At 47.6% G+C, this 20,930-nt stretch overlaps 1 protein-coding gene across 22 annotated transcripts in view; it reads right to left on the bottom strand.

Moving 5' to 3' along the window:
- COL12A1 (collagen type XII alpha 1 chain) overlaps window positions 1-19,862 on the bottom strand; it is a 110,875-nt gene extending 91,013 nt beyond the window's left edge. For 3 of the 22 annotated variants that reach the window (XM_083431104.1, XM_083431102.1, XM_083431084.1), the window contains exons 1-4: window positions 15,770-16,038; window positions 10,012-10,116; window positions 1,727-1,843; window positions 522-665 (exon numbers count right to left, since the gene is read on the bottom strand). In XM_083431104.1, coding sequence (XP_083287230.1) covers window positions 522-665; window positions 1,727-1,843; window positions 10,012-10,081 — 331 coding nt within the window. In that variant the 5' untranslated portion in view covers window positions 10,082-10,116; window positions 15,770-16,038. Of the gene's footprint in view, window positions 1-521; window positions 666-1,726; window positions 1,844-10,011; window positions 10,117-14,465; window positions 14,776-15,769; window positions 16,278-19,616 lie in introns of those variants that run through there. The other 19 variants (XM_083431094.1, XM_083431090.1, XM_083431086.1 and 16 more) reach the window with 13 other exon arrangements.
- Window positions 19,863-20,930: the final 1,068 nt, after the last annotated feature.

Raw genomic sequence — 20,930 nt, 5'->3', positions numbered from 1 at the left:
AAAACATTTGGGCTTCTCCAGTGATTCATATCCCATTATTTTCCTTCAAATTCAGAACAGATGGGGGCACATTTACTACAAAAGTCAACATGTGAAGAAAGCCTAGCAAAGTCATAGCAAGGGTGGGTTCAGCCAACATACTGATAACCCCATTTATCTGATAACCTCATTGCAAGTGATAGTTTTCTTGCATGCCTTCAGGTTTTTGAAATATTATTATGGAGGTGGGGGGAATGATGGATGCTTCAGGTGAATATTGCTCATTACATGACAGAAGCATATGGGGACAGGAAACTGTGCCCAAATAATACCAGGGTCATAGAACCATAGAACTGTAGAGCTGGAAGGACTCAAGGGTCATCAAGTCTAACTCCTTGCAATGCAGGTATCTCAGCTAAAGCATTGATGACAGATGGCCATCCAACCTCTGCTTAAAAAGCTCCAAGGAAGGCGAGTCCACTACCTCCTGAGGGAGACTTTGTGACTCTCTGGATAAATCTAAATCAATAATGCAAACTTACTTGTAAGTTGTCCAGAGACAGATATGCTCTCTTCTCTGTCATCATATGAACTTATCGTTACAACGTATTCAGTATCAGGTGTGAGGTCTGTTAATAAAGTTTGGGTAGCGCTATGTGCTAGGGTAAATTCTCTAGTAGGTCCATCTGCAACACAATATATGTAGAACAATAAACACGTCATAGTTGCAAAGTTTCATTCAAAACAATAAAAGAGAGCTTTTACCTATTTAACAATGAAAGAAATGTAGAAACTTCACGGTCACTTCTTTTCCTGAAATAGGTATAGTAGAATGTCCATAGTACAGTGGCCCAGCAGAAAGTGGCTGAATTGCACTGATATCAGAGTGTGGCCATAGAGGCAAAGCTGTCATGGCCCTTCTGCCTACTACCCAGCTACTCTAATGGCAGTTACCCCTGCCACGTTCTATCACATTCAGCAGGGTTTCCCAAACTGGGGACTGGCGCTGCCACGGTGGGAACATGATCAGGAGGAGGCCTTGCCCAGCGCCTCACAGCTTCAGTAGCTGCTGCTCCCCTTTTCTCATGCTTAGGAGGAGCCTGCCTTTGATGCTGCACTTGGCTAGGTGATTTCGCTAGTGGGGGCTTAGGCTTGTGCTAAGGAATGCGGGTGGCGCTGTGGGTTAAACCACAGAGCCTAGGACTTGCCGATCAGAAGGTCAGCAGTTTGAATCCCCGTGATGGGGTGAGCTCCCATTGCTCGGTCCCTGCTCCTAGCAGTTCGAAAGCACGTCAAAGTGCAAGTAGATCAATAGGTACCGCTCCAGCGGGAAGGTAAAGGGGTTTCCGTGTGCTGCTCTGGTTCGCCAGAAGCGGCTTAGTCATGCTGGCCACATGACCCGGAAGCTGTACAACGGCTCCCTCGGCCAATAAAGCAAGATGAGCGCCGCAACCCCATAGTCAGTCACAACTGGACCTAATGGTCAAGGGTCTCTTTACCTTTAAGGAATATTAAGAGGGCAGATGACGCCTCCGCCCTCTAGAATTAGTGCACCTGCCAGGAAACCATTCTGAACATGATTACCAGGCATCATTTAGGACAAATTACAGCTGTCCCTGGTATGTATTTTCATATTGTATTTGGACATACCCCCCCCCCTCAAAAAAAAATCAGCTAGGAAAAATGAATGAAATAGAGCAAGACTGCATTATTTGAGGTTTCAGCTTATTAGAACACCAAAACTTACCAGCTTCAGGTGTCACTGTTATCCTGTAACCTTCTATTGCATCAGATGGTCTTGTCCATGACATTTGAACAGTATGTTCATCTATAATTTTAAAATTCAAGTCTGATGGCGGATTAACTGCAAAAGATTTACACCAAGCAAGAGTGTGTTTTAATGTTGAACAAATGAACATTTTGTTAAATTTTTTAAAAATGTATGTTAAGCAAAGCTTGCTAAGATATGTCTTTGCATAAATTTGTTTCCAACACATATAAGGATATGCTGTTGGCAAAGGGAGGATACAAGCTGATGGAATATGACAAAACACATCAAAGAGAATACACATTACAGAGGACAGCACAGAACATTTGTTTCTTGAATTGCCAAGTCATTCAAGAATGGCCAGCAAAATCAAGCACAATAGAAAACACATTTGGATACATGTACAATGAGTTCACAGATAATAACCACATATGCAAACATTTCACATAACAATTAAAAGAATGTTTTTAACATGCTGGGTGCAATTCGTAGAAGCATGCCAAATCACAACCTGCTTACAACACCATGAGATCACTTGACATTAACACAATAATCCCTTTCAATAAGACATCAAAGAATTTATCGGTCTTTTTAAAAATGGTCTCTGCACATTTGAAACTTTTTTTATAAAATAAAAGCTTGGCAGAGAAAAAGAGAAATATGTATTTTGGAATGTGGTAAAGATTTGAGCGGTTCAGAGCTCAATTTATACCATACACATATATATATGCATATATTTGTTCTTGGAGTTTAACCCCTCAGTTCCAAAAAGCTGCCCGAGTGGCTTATCTTGAATCTGCTTATACATAAAATTGGGAATGAAGGGGTTAACAAATTAGAAATTATTACCTATCACATTTGAACTATTATGTATAACTTTTTTAAAAAAAAAACCACACATTTTCTGTTTACACCACCTTTGCTATACTATTCCTGAGGTGTAAACTTTTTGTTTATCTTTTATCATGTCCCCTTTGCAGCAGGTGTATCCATACTAAAGAATGGCATTTTAACACAAAATGCCAGTATGGCGTTTACACAACAATGGTTAATTATGGAAAGACAACATCAAGGTATATTTATAGACATTTATTTACAGAATGTATGGGGGGGGGAGGACAAGGAAAAGGTCATCAGTGATCCAAACGAATGACTGCAAATAAATTTGTGGGAGCTAATGAGACGATGAACGGAACAGTACAGAAAGGAATAGTTTACATACGCTATCTTGCAGCATCATGCATGTATGTATATGAAAAGTCAATTTTTTAATTTTGGTTTAGCTTCCCACAATGGACGGAAGCTTCCATGTACAAGGATCATTACGCAAAGACGTTTCATAGTAATATTTTATAATGATATTCTCGTGGTTAAACTGTTCATGCTGAGTCATGCAGGATTTTACTGATTCACTGTCAGTGCATGGTAGGCGTTCTATAAATAACTATTTAAACAAGTCTAACAAAGGCAGATGAAATTCAGCTGTGCTTTCCTTTAATACCTCAGATTGTTTGGCAAGCATTGTGAATGAGCCATATCTTGTGGTTTTCTTGGAAGATGTCCATTTTTACTTAATTTGGCCTTTTTAAATTAAAAAAACCCCAACTTACTGAAAAGTGGGCCTCTGAGCAATCAATGACAAAATGTTAACTACTTCCAGGGAGATAATTCACTCATCGCCTATGACACTGCAGTTCCATTGACCACAGAAGCACTTCAACGGTGTGCATTCCAAATGATTCACAGCTTTAAAAATGCATAACAAAATTTCATACAATTATATTTGGGGGAGCTTGAGGTCTTGAATAAATACTGAATGTTTTTTAACATATGGTCATTTCCAATGAAAATGGGATAATATGGCTTTGTGCTGTTGCTGTAGTAGATATAGTAGTAACTAGAATACATGTTATTTTTCCTATTGTCCATACACAGGCAGTGAGATTAGAATATTAATCTGCATGTACAATTGACTCTTCATTCTCTTTAAGCCAGTCACACTTCTGCAGTCAAAACTTAAAGCATACATTTATATACTGTACCAAAGTCATGCAATAGATGTTAATAGTAGGATGCACAACAATTTAAAGAATACCATTATAAAATATTGTTTCCATAGCAATGGCTCAGGACAAATTTAATGCAAAGGCAGAGACAACTGACCTGAGCATGCTCTTTTTTAAATAATCAGTACATGGGAAAAAAATAGCACCACCAACCTTGAAGGTAAATTGACCTGAAGCAGCAGAGGTCTTAGGCTGTAACTGCTGAGGGACAGCAGCAGCCCACCTTGATGATATCCAAATGACCGGATTCCAGATAAACTGAAAAAACTAACTGTGGGGAAAAGTCTTTAACATTTCAAAAGACTGTAATTTGCTTCGTGAAAACTCAGATGTGGCACTTGGCATATATATATATATATAGTGTGAACATCACTTTTAACTCTCATATGAGATCATCTGTTTGTTTGTAGCAAATTCAACGGCGCAATTATTATTTACTTCCATAGGAGTATGGATCATACATGAGTTTATTCCGAACTTGATCATACATGAGTTTATTCCAAAGAAATTCAAAGTTCAATAACCAAGCTCAATAGGGCTTACTTGCAAGTGAAGTGTGATGGGATTGCAATCTATACTTCTGCTAGATTTGGACAAAGGGCACACTTTTTTTAAAAAAAAAATACTTCTTGTCAATGAATCTAGAACCTATTGGTTTCTCACAAAAAGGCAGGCTTGCAGCCTCTGGCTAGGATCCAAAGTACCATGCAACCATTTCTGTGCAACTAAAAGATCTTCTACTTCTCAAACAGCATTCCCCTATGCATCATACCAAGCCACTTTTGAAACAGAGTGGTGTTTCTAAAGCAGTTTCTGATGTGGCATAGGTAGTCTGCTTCTGTTTCTCAGAAGCCCACTAGACATGCACAAGCCCTTCATCATGCATAAAGTGATATGTTGGATCCAAACCTGTCTTTTAACTTCACTACTATGGATGACTGAGGAAATCAGACTTCAAAATAGCGAAAGTAAGTAATATACTAATAAAATGTAGTATTCTATGAGCCAATTTAATTACTTTTTTATTACGTTGTGAAGAGTCTTCTGAGTCCTTCCTGACTGTGTGATTGTTTCTAGTCAAATAGCTGTACCACTGTATAAAATACACTGAACAAAGGAGCCCACAATGCAATCCTGCACGTGTCTACTCTGAAACAAGTCCCACAGAAATCAAGGACACTTGTTCCCAGGTTCAGTTATCTCACAAATTATTCTATACCACTGAAAGTATTGTGGTAAAGCCAAGAACAGGGGTATGATTTATATTGTTTTCCGCATATTTCTCTCACAAAAATAAACATAAGCAATAGGTAGTCATTATATTGATCAAGTTCACACAACTATTAGCATTGTAAACATATGCTGACTAGTTAAGATGAGGAACACAAGCCCTTCATGAGGTTGTCTATTCCTCATATTGGTTTGGGTATCAAATGCAATAAAAATTAATCAAAAGACAGCATTTTTACAGGTGACACTATCTGGCTACTCCCTGTGAATATCTAACGAGATAGGAAAGCAATATTTAAAAGAAGGCTAGACTCAAGCTACCAAGCCATGACAGAAATGTATAGTGGACTATGCCCATGTCGTGTGTGTATGTGTCTGTTTTTATTTAATATTTAAGGAATAAGGAAGAGGTAATTTGCTATATAGCTGCTAAGTAGTTGCATACTGGCTTACTTCTTAACATGCCCCCAGTAGCGCAATGGGCCCTTGCCTCTGGCTGTTAATCAGAAAGTTGGTGGTTCGAAACCACCCAGGGACACCTATAGGCAGTATTCCTGCACTGTAGGGGGTGTGACTAAATGACCATGGGGGGGGGGGTCCCAACCAACAATGCAGTTCTATAATTCCCCCAGCAGGTGAGTTGCTGCTACTTACCAGGAGGAAGAGGGGAAGGCATCAAGAAAGGTAATGTACTACCTTGGTGGTTCAGCCAGCGCCATCTGCCCTTCCCCAACCTCACCACCATCTTGCCCACCACCACCACCCCAGGTAGGGAGCAGCAACTCACCTGCTGGGAAGTCAGGTAAGTGCCTCCACCTTCTGGTTCTATACTCCACATGATCAGAGCTCTAAATCAAATAGGAAACAACCTACACATGAAGAGCATAGCTTTAGACATGCTCCCCTAAAGCATAGACATCTGGGGAGGTGGGGAGGGGGAAGGGCCAGCAGTCAGAGACCCACTCATGGAGCCTTACCTTAAATTTATCACCTCTCTGAAAGTCTGTTCAGTGCCAAGTCATTATTTCAGGTGAAAACTCACATGGTGGAATACTCCCCTCATGGAGGAAAAAAGAATATTCCAATATACAGAAACCAAACCCTGGCAGAGGCGCCCCACTGATAATCATTGGATTTGAGGGGGATAACGGCACCTATTGTTGCCCCACTGTCCCAAATGGGGAAGAAGAGAGCTCAGAAAAAGCTGCTTCTTACGTCTTAAGTTTCACCTCCCCGCTGTGTGTGGCTTTCAGAGGGAGAGAGTGGTGTTATTAGCTGATGTTCTAATGCTAGATGAGTATCCCCATCTGCAGGTCCTAGTGTGCACCAAAAGGCACAGAACTGCATAGAAGGATATTGTCATGCTCGCCTGAATAACCCAGACGTTGGTTCTGCATGGGGGGTAGAAAGAACTGTAATTCTAGAATGGGGGGGGGGTGCTGCTGCTGAAAACATTTCAAAATTAATTACTGCCTTGTAGAAACAAGTAAACCAGTCTGGATTTAGCTGGGAGGGTTTACGCGTTTTTATCAAATTACAGTGCTTTGGGCTGCTAGGAGATACATCTAAAACAGCAACCTTCTTTCAGTTTTATACCCATTTAACAGACACGGTCCCTCCCCACCAAGAATTACAGTTTCTAGGGTTCCTTTGAGGGAAAGAACTGTTTCAAAACCAGCCTGTAGCAGGGCAAAAAAAAACCAATGTCTGTGTTGTTTTATGAGATACCAATATTTTGGTTTTGTTGCAACCTATAATAAAAACAGGAGCCAGCTAGAAGCTGAAAAGCAGTAATCATTTCAGATCTGTATGCCAAAAAAAAAAAAAAAAAAGGTCAAACCACCTATACTGGACTAGTTTCAATGACTTCTGTGGTCAGTGATTTGGGAATTGTGGCCTTAGGTTAGAACCAACCATAAGTACAAGTCAGACATTTGAGGTCATGTATGGATTGGAATGTTGGTTTGGATTTCGACACATTCAGTTAAACCACATCTTATCCTTCAGCACAGATTTCCAAAGGCTCCCAAGCAACTTGAATGAGATAGATAAATGTTACCCTCATACATACTTGATGCATATCCCATCAGAGTGGCACACGCTACTCCCAAGTTGCATGCATTCAGTTTGTACTCTTGCATGCCATGACAGCATCATGGTGCCATGTCCACAAGTAGTCCTTTACTTTGTGTCTTCGGATGTAGCCAGGATAATGTTATGGAGCTGAAGTCTCCAGCAGGACCTCCCGCAACAGATCCAATGGGGAAGTGGCACAGCACGACCACCACCCTCCTCCATGGAATATTAAGAAAGAATGGAGCGTGCAAAAGGTCTGAAATCTGCTCCAGTGTATCAAAGGCTTGTCTTGAAACACATCCACAATGAGAGGCCACATGTGCCCCTCACCAGGATTTGTATACATATTGCCTAAATGCAGTTTACTCTAAGTCTCTTCTTAACCTAAAGTATTTTTTTCTTCAAACACTATTTATGGGCACTGCCAGGATAAATATGCTGCACATAGATTGCTAGAGGCTGCATCCTGGAAATTTCATTCGTGTCATTTTTTGAGCATCATCAATGAACATGGCACTTCATAGCATAAGAACACAGAAGAAAAGGAAAGGTCCAGCCCCCAGGGTGTATGCAGGGGGTGGAATCTAATAGGAGGGAGAAAACAGAAGCAGCAGAGTTTTGGATAGTGGTGATGGCACCGAGATGTGACAAGGCAAGGCTAGAGAGAAGGGTGCAGTTGTCAACAACAGAGATACCAAAGTTTAAACAGACTCGAAGCTTCCAAAACTGGATGCAGCAAATTACAATCTATACAGAATAAGATACTGGAAAAGTCCCATCAGCACAAATCCACAGTGCTGGCAATATTAGCTACTACCTCCCTCTGGATGCAGCAGCAACAGTACATAGGTTTTTTTCGTCAGCTATGCAGATTAAGAACAGATATGCAAAAATTCTCATATACCGGTATGTGTAAGACTCAAGAGGGTCCATACAAATTACCAGACTACATTTTTACTCTTGTATGAAAATTTATGAGCATTCAGTGCTGCCCAGTACAATGCTAATTGTGTGGTTAACAAATCTCAATGAAGAGTTTTGAGTGGAAGAATGTGATGGATGAGTTCATGGATAAATTAAGGAGAGGTTTTCTTTGCTCTGTTTCTATTTCCCCAGCCAGCAATGGTTTGCTGTGCACATGTTTGATCTGAATATCCCCTCCTTCACAGCAGCAAAGCATGGGGAGATGGCTTTCCCACCTCTCCTTTCCTTTGGGCCAAAGGTGGGGAACCTGTTACACTCCAGCTGTTGTTGGATTACAACTCCCATCATCTTTGACCATTGGCCATGTACCTTGGGCTGTTGGGAGTTGGGAATCCAGCAAAATCTGAAGGGCTCTAAGTTCCCTATCCCAGCTTTAGGTAGACTGTTCACCACTGGTGTTGCCACTGAAAAAGAATAATAATAATACTAATAATCTGAGAGGTTGAAAGGAGAGAAGGGAAAACCCTTCACCTATTTAAAGTATGTTATGTGTGATGTTGTGTGTGATGGCAGCATGGGGATGAGGAACCTATGGCACTCCAGATGTTGCTGGACTTCCAGCATATGGAGAGCCAGAGGTTAGTCCCACCCCCCGGAACAGTGGATATGCCAGGGGTCATTCAGCATGGCCTGAGATGAGAAAGGGAAATCCCAGGTTAGAGATTTTCTTCCTCCCTTATGAGCACACATTCTAAACCAGGACTGAGAACTCTGAGGCTCTGGCATGAAGATTCCAAGTTACTAATCTGACAGCACTTACTGTGAGGACCACAACCAGCCCTGTCCTTATCCTCAAGGAGCCACTTGCCTCAGGTGGCAGTGTGAGAGAGACATCAGAACGACATGCACACACCCTCCCTCATATGCCCAAGGCCCTCCCGGGCCACCAGATTGCGTGTGACTATTTGCATGCTTTCTGAGTTCCTGGCGCCAGCAGCTGCCTGGCCAGGCACTTTGGCATGACCTCAAGAGACTTGGGATCAATTCTCTGCAGCACCTGCAGTAAACAGCCATTGCCGGCACTGGGGAACAAGAGCCCAGAGTTTCCCAAACTTGGGTCTTCAGCTTTTTTCGGATTACAATTCTCATCATCCCTAACCATTGGTCCTGCTGGCTAGGGATGACAGGAGTTGGGTCACCAGCTGTTGCTGGACTACAAGTTTGGAAAAACCTGCAATAGCTTTATCCCAGGCAGCAAACCAGCTTTGAGGTGCCTTGCTGGAGGCCAGTCTCCTCTGTGTGAGAAAGAATGGCAGGAATGTCATGTTAATTCTAGAGATCTGGTTATTGCTCCCTACACAGGAGCAAGTGCAATGCCCCACATGTTTGACTCATTAGGAAAGACCTCCCACCTTCCTCACCCATTTAGCCCCACCACCATTCAGACAAAGATGCACAGGTAGCCAGATTCTGTTGGAGTACTTTATTTTATAAAGGGTTTGTTTTTTAAGAAGAGAAGGGGGGTTCTGTTCATGTGTCTATTATGTATTCACAGTACAAAGCAAAGCAATTAAGCATCAGGAGGGCGTGTGCGAACGCTCCAGGGTTTCTCTGGCTTATTAAGGAGAAGGTTCAAGTTTGTACAGGTGTCCTCCTTCTCCCCGGAGGGAGGGAAAGAGGAAAGGAGGCCACGGGAGGGCAGAGGCCAGCTTCTGGTTGCAAGGAGACATCCAGTGTGGACAGCACACTGGGAAGACAACAGAGAAGAGGAAGGAGAGTGGAGCTACTCAGCTGGAGTTGCTCTCTGGAAGTAAACAAACCACAGAAAGGAAGGAAAGGGACGGAGGGAGGGGGAGAGAGAGAGGAAAGGGGGTTTGGTGAAGCACTCACACGTAGAGAGAAATTGTTTCCTTCTTTAATTCTGCACCATCACTTTTTTTCCAAGGAATAAAGGAAGGAATGACTTACCTTCAGCCTCTGTCACACAGAGGAGAAGAGCACACAAGGCAGCAACTGCTGCAGGAAGCCTCGTCTTCATTGCTGTCGGTTTGGATCACAACCACATGAATGAATCTATTGGAAGAAAAAGAAGGAAGAGAATCAGCATACATTTCTTTCAGTAGTTTAAGTGGATGAAGAGAAGAAATCACATAGCACCAGAAGGGAAGCTGCTGAGCACTGAGCAGCTACTATACACCTCTGTTCCCTCTTAGCTCTATTTTTTTTACCCAGTGTTATACATAAGATGGGACGCGGGTGGCACTGTGAGTTAAACCACAGAGCCTAGGACTTGCCGATCAGAAGGTCGGCGGTTTGAATCCCCACGATGGGGTGAGCTCCCGTTGCTCAGTCCCAGCTCCTGCCAACCTAGCAGTTCGAAAACACCTCAAAGTGCAAGTAGATATATAGGTACTACTCCGGCGGGAAGGTAAACGGCATTTCCGTGCGATGCTCTGGTTTGCCAGAAGCGGCTTAGTCATGCTGGCCACATGACCCGGAAGCTGTACAACGGCTCCCTCGGCCAATAAAGCAAGATGAGTGCCGCAACCCCAGAGTTGGCCACGACTGGACCTAATGGTCAGGGGTCCCTTTACCTTTATACATAAGATATGGATCACATCTCTATTTGAAAGTGCTTTAATGATCAGCTGGGGTTTCCCCCTGCTTCATGCACACTGCCACCTACATACTATGTTCCCTTTAAATATCCATAATGTCTTGCCAGCTAGAGCCAAACTAGAAGATATATTAGCTATGTATCAATGCCCATAAGTGCAGGGAATTTTCACTAGAACTGGGGGCAGGGGAAACAATCCAAGATGGCTATGTATGCCTTTGAATACCAGCTCTGGGAATCACTATTGAGGAGAGTGCTGTTGCCCTCGGGTCCTCCATCTTCCTATAGACATCTGGTTGGCCACTGTGAAAACAAGACGTTGGACTAGAAGGGCCTTTGGCATGCTGTAGCAGGGCTCTGGAGGGAGTAGGTAACCCCTCTATCCCCAGGCTTCAGTTCCCATCTAGATTAGGATGCCATATCTTCAATTTGCATTGGCAGTGGGGTGGGGAAAATTCCTGTCCTTCCAACTTGCCTGTTCATCCCATCTGATCTACTACTGGCAGTGCAAAACCATCATCCATGTCAATTTCACGCAGTCTTTTGTAAAAATAAGTATTTGAAGTGACCAGAAAGTGGCAGAAGGGAGAAGATCTGCTGAAAGTTACATGAATTGGTTTCCAGCTGTGCAGTGGTGGATTTAGGGGAGCACAACCAGTTTGGGGAGCATCAGGGCACTGATGCTCAGTAGCACTGCAGTGGATGCTGCAGAGGACCCCAGAACGATTATTTAGAATGGAGCTTGAGAAGAGAAAGGACACTGAATTCTGGTGTCACACAGGGCGCCACTGAAATTTGAGTCCCCAAAGTGTGCCACTGAGCTACATGATGAATGATTAAAACTCCTGGACAGATCAGAGACCAGCAATGTATGGCTCAAGGGCCAGATTTCATGCAGGTGGGGAGAGCCAGGAAGGAGAGAAGGAGGGAAATATGGAGTGAAGCTGAAACAGACTGAGTGAGGAAAGAAAGTCTTCTTTAAGTAGTAAGTTTAGGCTTTTGGCAAGAGCAACCTGTCCCTCTTTGGCAGCCTTGTAGGTGGTAGGAAGATGGAGAGAGAGAGAGAGAAGGAAGTATCAGAAAGAAAGAGAAAGAATGAGACAAAAAGGAGAGAAAGGTGGGCCCCACCCAGTTTTGGCTCTGGCCATGCCCACTTCTGGTTTTTCCCACCACAACCCCAAGCCTCCTGACAAATTATCTCCAGAGAAATGTAGAGGTTCTGCAGCCCTCAGTGTTGAGAAAGACAGGCATCCTTTAGGGAGCGGTATAGGAGGGCTGGAGCATATCCTTAGGAGGCAAGGGAGCCTGAAAGCAGGATTTGGTGCTTGTTTGTTTTTCCTTTTCCCTTCCACTTCCCTTCTCTTTCAAAAACTTTGCCCACTAGAATGGCTGGAGGGTAATTCATTCTTAGGGAGGCAGAAGTGTGTGGGCAAAAATGTCTAGCTTATAAAATGCAACGCCTGTTAAAAGAAAGTGACCAAAGAGGCTATTAAATGGAAGACACATCCTCCCAAGCATACACAACTTCTGCTTTTTTAAAGAAGTGCATTGCAACTGACACCAATATCCCAGAAAAACAGGCATGCAACTTCCTGGCATGGTCATCTATAGATTTTCTAAAAAACAGACACGAGCAAGAAGCATTTTTTGCCCTTCACACATGCACAGCAATAATAGGAGAGATAACCGAAAGCACTTCAACTGGGATGCATGAAATCCGTGGTCTTGGAAGTGGTGGGGGATTCCATCTGTATCCTCCTTCCTACCCCTGACCCAGAGCAAATGTAAAGGCCAGCCGTGAGTTCCAGCAACTGCTAATTCAGAAGTTTCATCTCTCTCCCAGCCTTCCCCTTCACTGGCTCCAATTCAGCTGGGAATTTTATTTGGCTCCTTTTTCGTAACTGTTGAAGCACTTAAGGATGACTTTAGAAGTCTAGGGTAATTTGGAAACTGCAATAAAAACACTCTGCCTACAAATATGCAGCTCCTTGGTCCTGTCCCCCTCGCCTGCCTGCAGTAAGGTCTGAAACAAATTATACACAAGGGGATGTAACATACCAATGAAACCCAACGCCTAGGTCTAGCACCCCTCTGACGCAGCAGCTTGATCAGGGGTTTTTTTGTTCACACAGATGCAGAGAAAGGAAGAGAACTCTAAAAACACAGGATGGAGGTGAGCAACAGAAGATGTATTTGGTCTAGAAATATGCAGTTGGCTGCAAATCTACAAACCACTTAACTCTACTTATTCCTTTGAACAGTTCTGAAAGAACTCATTAACTAGCCCTACTTATTGTTAACGGAGCATTCTGTGTGTATTCCAAGCAAGCAAGAGAAATGTGCGGAATTCAGCAAAGGGCGTGGAATTCAGAAGCTTTACAAATCTCAGATTTCACTTTTAACCAAAAGAAAAAAGTGGTTGGCGGGGTGTTGTTTTGGCTGAAAACACAGACGCAAAACTGTGGGTCCCGTGCTCTGATAAAATCTCCTGAGGAGAAGGGAGAGAAAGCCTTAAGAGGATGTCTAGTAGCCAAGGTACACTGCATTGCTCTTCCCTGCATCCAGCAAAACATATTTTCAAAGTAAGAAAATCTATGCAAATATTACATTTGTGTAATTTATACCGGTTGCAGAACTCAGAATTTTGCACTGAAGCAGAACATACTGTATACTAAGAAGGGTGTTTGGGGGGGGGGGTATGGGGGAGTTAAGTGATGCTTTTCCTTGTCAATACTTGATTTATCGATCTATTGTAGGCTGGGTGGCACCCACAACACATTTACCACACTATATATGTTTAAAAGCAGCAGTAAAATATATATTTTAGCATCAAGGAGATTTTTGTATTTCCTCTCTGGAAAAAAGCTATATGGGTGGTTTTAAAAAATCTACTTGCTTAAGACCTGGGAGATTGGAAGATCCAGCACAGACTCTAAATCCACAGTGATCAATGCTGCAGTCCAGTGCACACTTACTTGGGAGTAAGTCCCATCCATAGGATCAGGTTGGCAGTGTGCCTAATTCTGCATTTAACTGTAGCCTTCCTACTGGGCCTTGAGCCAAAGTTCATTGTCCTGATAGGCAAATCTAGTCAAGTTTAATGGTCTTGCAGAGTTTTCAGAGCATCCTTGTCTTCACTCTGAAGCAATACAAGGGAGCCAAAAAGGGGGGTGGGGTGTTGAGTGGTATAAACCCCTGAAACTTTCGCACACGAGTCTAGACTAAAAGGCTCTTACATAGCCCAAAATGAGAAGCGGATACGTTTGTAACCCGTATAAACGAAGCATCCGAGATCTGGTGTATTTTTTAAAAAAGAGGAAATACCCAACAGCAACTTTTAGCTTCAGCTTTTCATTTACCCATTCCCGCGAGAAGGAAAGGCGCGAGTAATTAAGCAATAGACTTGAATCACTTATAGCGCTGCCAAGACCAGACCACAAAGCTAAACAGTTGGCGTAAATCATTAGGCGATTAACAGCTCAGGAGGAAGAAATAGTTTCTGGGCTATGGAAAGAGATGTTTTGTTTTGTTCTCTTAAACACACACAGCCAGAAGGTACGTTTAATCGCTCTGCGAAACTGACAAGACTCGACAATACCTTCCCGGTTCCTGCCCGAGACCTGACGCTCAACAGAAGCGCACAGGCAGCAGAAGCGCCTGCTCAACGGATGCTTTTAAATATATATAAATATACCCCCACCCCCCAATATACGCACACGCGGGGCTAATGCAACCGAGAATCTCTCGCTTCTGTAGCAGCCAGCCAACGTGAGCGATCTTGTTCGTTGCTCTTCTCGCTGCCTACCTGCATACATGCACGCGCACGCTCTCCGCTCCACTCGTGAGCGCGTCTGCTTCTCGACCGGTGCGCACCCAGGAGGCATTTAAAGCAGCGAGCTCGAAGGAGGACGCGGCTTCTGTCCGGGGTGTGTTTTCTGAGCTTCCAGCGCCACCTGCCGGGCAGAAGCAGCAACGCAGCTACTCACCCCCCGAAGAACCCGAGCGGAGCCAAAGCATTATAAGGAGATATATTCCCAGCGCCCCCAACCCGCCCCGGCCGCTCCTTCCAGACTGGAGTTCCCACCACGAACACCCTTCGAAAACGTTTCTCTTTTTAGTTTGGCCAAAACGCTGATCCGATCGCTTAGCAACAGTTTCGCTGACTTTTCTCTGCTTTCCACTGCACAATTTACGAGCTGCCTTTCTTGAGTTGGCAGCAGCCAAGAAACGCCGCCGCTCTGAATTTATTTCAGTTTATTTGCAGTCACCCGGACCTTGAGAAAAAAGAAGCAGCAGAAAAAAGAAGCAGCGTCGATCCCCGGCCAGAGAATCATTTCGCACACAATGAAAACAAAACGCAATCTTGCACACACAAAAACTCCAGTCCAAACCTGCAAACGTGAGCGATTGCCCCCACAACAAAACTACCAACTGGAAAGGAGAAACTTACATATAAGGAGCTGTTACACAGCCAGAGAAGGCGCGGTATGAGGGCGAGAGAGAGACAGAGAGGCAGAGAAAGAGCTTCCGACGCCCAGCCAGTGTGAAGCAGTGGCGACCAGGGATTTCCCTTGCCCACGTCGAGGGGGATTCCTTGCCCACCCCCAACTCCCACTCAGCTTGATAAAAATGGGGCGCAGGAACTAAAGATCCCAAGGGACAAACGATGCGCGCCTTTCTTTTTAAACGCCACTATTCTAAGCAATCGCCAACGGAGAGAAAAAGGCAGCAAAGCAGTAACTATTTGCGTGTGCAGCCTTTTCAGAGCCCAGACCTGCAGAAGCAAGAGCTGATGAGAAGCCGTCGGATGCCACGCTCGTCTTTGATTCCCTCCCTCCTGAATCATCTGCCCTTTAGGGGGAAAGCTGACCGGAGACCCTCGACGACCTCCTGCCATCAAATCCGAGGACATCGCCCCCCGCGCGCGCGCCCTATAAAATCCACGCTCCCACCGCAGGGAGCCCGCGCGCTCCGGCTCGCCCGCGCCGCCAGCCCCGGCGCACCAGCAGCGCCTCTCGCCTGGGGCGCCTTCGCGCGCGGGCTGCTGCTGCAAGGGCTCGGCCGGCACGAGGCGAGAAAGGGCTCCCTCTCCGCCGCGCGCGCACAGACCTGGGCTGGCAGGGCTGGCGGGGAGGGCGGCGGCGACGGAGCCGGCTTCAGGAAGGAGGCAGTGGCAGCAGCGGAGGGAAAAGGTCCTGGGCACCTTGAGGCAGGGCGCGGCCAGAGGCAGGAGCGGTGGCGGCGTCGAGAGGAGCGGCTGCTGCTGAGGCGGCGGCGGCTGCTGGGCTGCGAGGGGTCGCTCCGTCCGGCAAGCCTCGCCTTCTCCGAGTGGGAAGAGCCTCTCGCCAAGCGCGCTCCTTAAGAGAGGGCTGCTCCCAACTCCGCGCTCGCCTCTCGTAAGCGGTTACGAAACGGCGGCGGGAAAAGGTGGACGGCTGCCACGGGATGAGCTAGGCGCTCCTCTCCTCTCCCCTCTCCTCGCTAGTAGGGGAAGAGAGAGCAGCGCCCGCTCGCCTGCTTGCAAAGGGGCGCATACCTCGCCGCATTCCTGAGGCATGAGGAGTCCCGCGCGAGCGCAGCCGCAGCCCCCGCCGCGGAAGGGCTCGCGGGGAGGGGGCAAGGAGGGGGGAGGCAGGCAGGCAGGCGCGGGGGGCGGGGGCGGGGAGGGGGCAGCGGCCGCCCAGCCAAGAACACACGTAGCCGCTGCTCTCCGGGCTCCTCCGCGCCGGAGCCAAGCAGCAGCAGCCGCCGCGCGGCAGTGGCTTCTGGCTGAGGCGGCGGCCGGATGGGAGCCCAGGACAGAGAAGCAGCCAGCCGCTGGGGACCTCCGGCGCTTAGCTCGCACCCGGGAGGCTGGCGCGGGGGGGGGGGGAGGGGATGTCCCTGAATCCATAAGAGGAAAGATGTGGAAAGACACGCGCCTTTCTAGAAAGTCCAAAGTCTCCTTGGGCATTCAAAAGTTCTGCAAACTCGCGGGTGCGAAATTGAGTGAAAAGCAGTCATCTGTACTTGGTGAGCGGGCCGTCCCAAGCGCACAGGATTGCATTCCCTGGTATCGGGGAGAGAGGCGGAAAAAACCCTCACTCGAGTGTGAAATTTGGTGGGAACCCGGAGAATGCTGTTCTCATGCGGGGAAATTAAACGTTGAGGGACGCCCTGAGGAGAGACCAAAACGCACGGGGTTTTCTCATCTCCAGTTTTGACGCCGCCCTCTTTCACACGTTGCTCACCCATTTCTAACCAGTGTATACTAATCCTTCTACTGCAAGGTCGCCCTTCACTCACCCACCCTTGAAGTCATCACCTATAAAAAATAAACAAACACAACTCAGGAAGCGGCTGCCCAGTGCATTTCTTTGGCTGAAACTGGCGCGCTGCAGCTGAAGTACTTGGATTCCTGTCGACTCGCAAGTCCCACTGGGGAGGGAGCGGGGCTTCCACCCGCCTTAAATCTTCATTTAGTTTAGTTTGAGGCGGAAGGAGAAGGAAGGAGTAGCAGGAATGCAACGTCCAAGTTTGACCAGCCATCATTTCCTCAGAGCCTGGAATGTGGCGCCTCGCCTCCCGCGCCTTTCCTCGGAGGGAGAGCGCGCTTCTGCTCGCCGGCGGCACGTGGGCCGGCCGGGCAGCCCGGGATTTTGGGCGGGAAAGGCGGGACAGAGCCTGACGAGAGGAGCTGCGCGAAGCCGACATTCGTGGAAGTTTGGGGGGGGGGGAGCCTTCCGAGAGCGCTTCTAGTCATCAGCTCAGCAAAGCACACTGGGCAACCCAGTCAGATGGGCGGGGTACAAATAATAAAAACACTACTACTACTACTACTCCTACTTGACAGCCCTTCGTGCGATTTTTACAGCCCATTCGGGGAGGGGGTCTTTCCTTCCACAGCAAAGCATTAGAAAAACCAAAAAAGTCTCGTCCTCAAAAAAAAGGTGCCTCACACCGAATCAGTCCGTCTGGTTCAGTATTGCGTCCACTAACTGGCAGCTGCTCTCTGTGGGTTCCGACAGGGGACATTTCCCAGGCCGACCTGGAAATGCTGGGGATTGAATCTGGGTCCTGCAGAACAGATGCTCTGCCGCTGAGCTACGACCCTTCCGCATTGCGAAGCCTCCAGAGGGGCGGCCTGTGCGCTGCCGAAAGCGCTGCCGAAACTGGGTCTTTGACCCGGGTGAAATAAAGCCTAGTTTGGCCCCTGCCCAAAGTATCCCTAGACATATACAATGTGCCACTGAAAGGAAAGGTTGAAGAGAGCAGAAAGGTTGCCACTGTGTCTCCCTGCTAGAACAATGCGAGGGGAAAGTGGTGAGAAAGGAAGAGCCGAAGCGAGTCGAGCGGCGCTTTGGGAACTCCATGGCTTCCGCCCGCTTGTGCCCGAGGATTTATCCCCGTCGAGGCAACGGGGAAAGTGGACTGTATCCACCACCTCCTATTTCCACCAACAGGACGCCTAGGCAGGACCCAGCGGCCTGCGGTTAGGCTGCTCCACTGAAGAACCTTTAACGCAGCCGCTCTTCGCTTTCGGGGTAGAAAAGCCCTGATTAGGACCGCGCGGGAAGAGGGAGCGCCAGCAATTGCCTCGTCGGCCCGTGAAAAAACCAAAGTGAACAGCTATGCTTTTTGACAACGCTGCAGAACAGTCATCTACAAGCTCGTCTACGGCCCGTGCCTTCTCTGAAGGTCTAGCTCTCCTGGCTTTTTTCAGACTGCGAGCTGAGGGCTCAGCCTGACTGAGACCTGCTCCCTGCTCCTAGAAAACGAGGGCGCAAGGGAGCGGGGAACACTGGACCACTTCTCCCGGGCCTCTAGCGTTCTGTGTGCAGGGAGCCATCCATTGACTTGATGATGGACAAGCATTCCATCAGTTAGGCCTCCACCTGGTGCAGCCCAGACACGGGTCTGCCGCCTCAGCCCTGGAAAGATGGGAAATGCACTCGTCTATCTTCCTCACACTCCTTAGGCTAAAAACAGAGAAGCGCAAGAGCCCAGCAAAGAGTGTCGCTCCTCACAGCGGCAGATCCATTCCACGCCATATAGTTAAAGCACATTCGATGCACGTGCAAGGCGCATGGCCTCGCCCCCAAAACAATCATGGAAGCGCTTTCAATGCATTTGCACTAAATCCCATAGGAGGCGGGGTGTTTATAATCCTCGCAACACTACCCAAAAAACTGAAATAATCCCCTTGCGTGAGACACAGGCGCAACTCATCTTGGCCAAGCTCGTGCCCAGAATCTACCCGGGAAGCGAAAGAATTCTGTATGTCTCTGGTGGCGCAGCGCACACCTCCGAATGAGTCCACCTTGATGTCCTGAACCGCAACGCGCATCCAGCTACAGAAAAGGGAAAGTGGGCGAGAAAGGGAAAGAGATCCTGGAAGAAAAAGGATAGGTGGACAGCCAGGCACTCCGAAGCTGTCCCTCAACAGCTAAACGACTACAAAAGCCAGTCGCGCAGGACGCTGTAGATACCCCTCCCTTGCACCTGGGAGAAACGAGGCCCGTTTACCCCTACCCTGCCCGGGCTTTCTATCGGTCCCAACGATGCATCAGGCGAGGCTCCTTCTCCCAAGCCAGTGCCCCCCCCCCCTTACCTGGGTTTGGAAAGAAGACGGGAAGCGCGGGGCGAGCAGGAAAAAGTGGCCCCGGAGGCTCCGCGGCGCGCCTGCCTCCGCCCCCGCGCAGGTGTGCCTTATTCTGATTCCCAGCCCCTCGCCCAAGCGCCGGGCCGCGTCGCAGGACTACAGGCGGCGCCAAGGCGAGGAGGCGCAGCATCCAAAAAGACGCCTTTCTTCGCGGACCCGGGAGAGAGGGGTGCAGCGGGCAGGGCGAGACCCGGGAGGGGGAAAGAGGGGAAGAAACGCAAAAAGAGGAGAGCCCGGGCCGAGCAAGCCTCGTCTCCTGGCGCAGACTCCCCGATCCTTCCGACTCCTGCCTGGACATTCAAAGCAACCACGTACGCGCTGCTCGCCGGCGTCGGTCCTTTGCTCCGCGCGGGTTAAGGCTCAAGATTATCTCCAGTATTTCAGCTGCTGCTGCATCTGCTGCGCCCACCGCGCTCTGCTGGCCGAGGGAAAGATAAGCCGCCCTTCCAAGATCGAGAGGTCCCAGCTGCCCAGAACTGCCACATCCAGAGAGCTCCCACTCAGGCACCAGAAATGGGCTTCCTTTTTTCAAGGGACCGTTTAGAAGGGCTTCCCTTTAGCCCTCCTCTGCGCGGAATTCTGTGTAGGAGGGGAAAAGCGGAGCAAGGTCCATTTGTTGTCCAATAGCCCTCCCTAGTGGCCACTCTTGTTATTACAATCAACAGGAAATCTTGCCATATCTATTCACCTTTCCATCTGGCAATAACGGGTTGCTAACAGCTAGGTTGGGACGCCGGTGTCCCTGTGGTCTAAACCACAGGACTGGCCGATCAGAAGGTCGGCGGTTCGAATCCCCGCAACGGGGTGAGCTCCCGTTGCTCAGTCCCTGCTCCTGCCAACCTAGCAGTTCGAAAGCACGTCAAAGTGCAAGTAGATAAATAGGTACCTCTTCGGTGGGAAGGTAAATGGCGTTTCCGTGCGCTGCTCTGGTTTGCCAGAAGTGGCTTAGTCATGCTGTACACCGGCTCCTTTGGCCAATAAAGTGAGATGAGCCCTGCAACCTCAGAGTTGGCCACGACTGGACCTAATGGTCAGGGCTCCCTTTACCTTTACCTGACAGCTAGGTTTGGGGTGCTGTTGCCTGGCGCAACAGCATCAAAGCTACATTTCCTTCCGCCACCCCCCTCACTACACGTTTCCAAGTTAGCGGGGGTAGAATTGGATGACATTGACACGTACCATGGACTCTTGTGAGGGCATGAACTATTGTGCCAAATCTCATCAGGATGGTTGCAGTACAATGCAGTACACCTACACTGGCAGCTTTTACAGCTTGGGGGTGGGTAAAAAAACACAATATAGGTTGTCACACTATATTCCTAACTATATTACTGAGGGCATCAACTTAGTAGAATGATGGTTTTGTTTGGAACAGATTGGAGCCCCTAAGGCAGTTGGTGTCTTGTGTGCCTCTTTCCGGCAACTCCTGCAGCCAAGCTGGTGCCAAATGTATAATTCTGCTTTCCTTTGGACCACATTGGCAAGGCCAAGGCGGTGGGATGGGTCTCATTGTCTGCTTTGACTTCACCTCCAGAAGTGCACTCCATTGACTCTTGAGACAGATGGATGCCAACAAGCTACTGATTCAAGAGTCTGTGCTCCAGAGGACCCCCCCCCCAAAAAAAAATA

This window comes from Podarcis tiliguerta, assembly GCF_965153285.1.
Source record: "Podarcis tiliguerta genome assembly, chromosome: 3".
Classification (NCBI taxonomy): Eukaryota; Metazoa; Chordata; class Lepidosauria; order Squamata; family Lacertidae; genus Podarcis; species Podarcis tiliguerta.
This window is presented reverse-complemented; position numbering and strand designations above follow the sequence as displayed.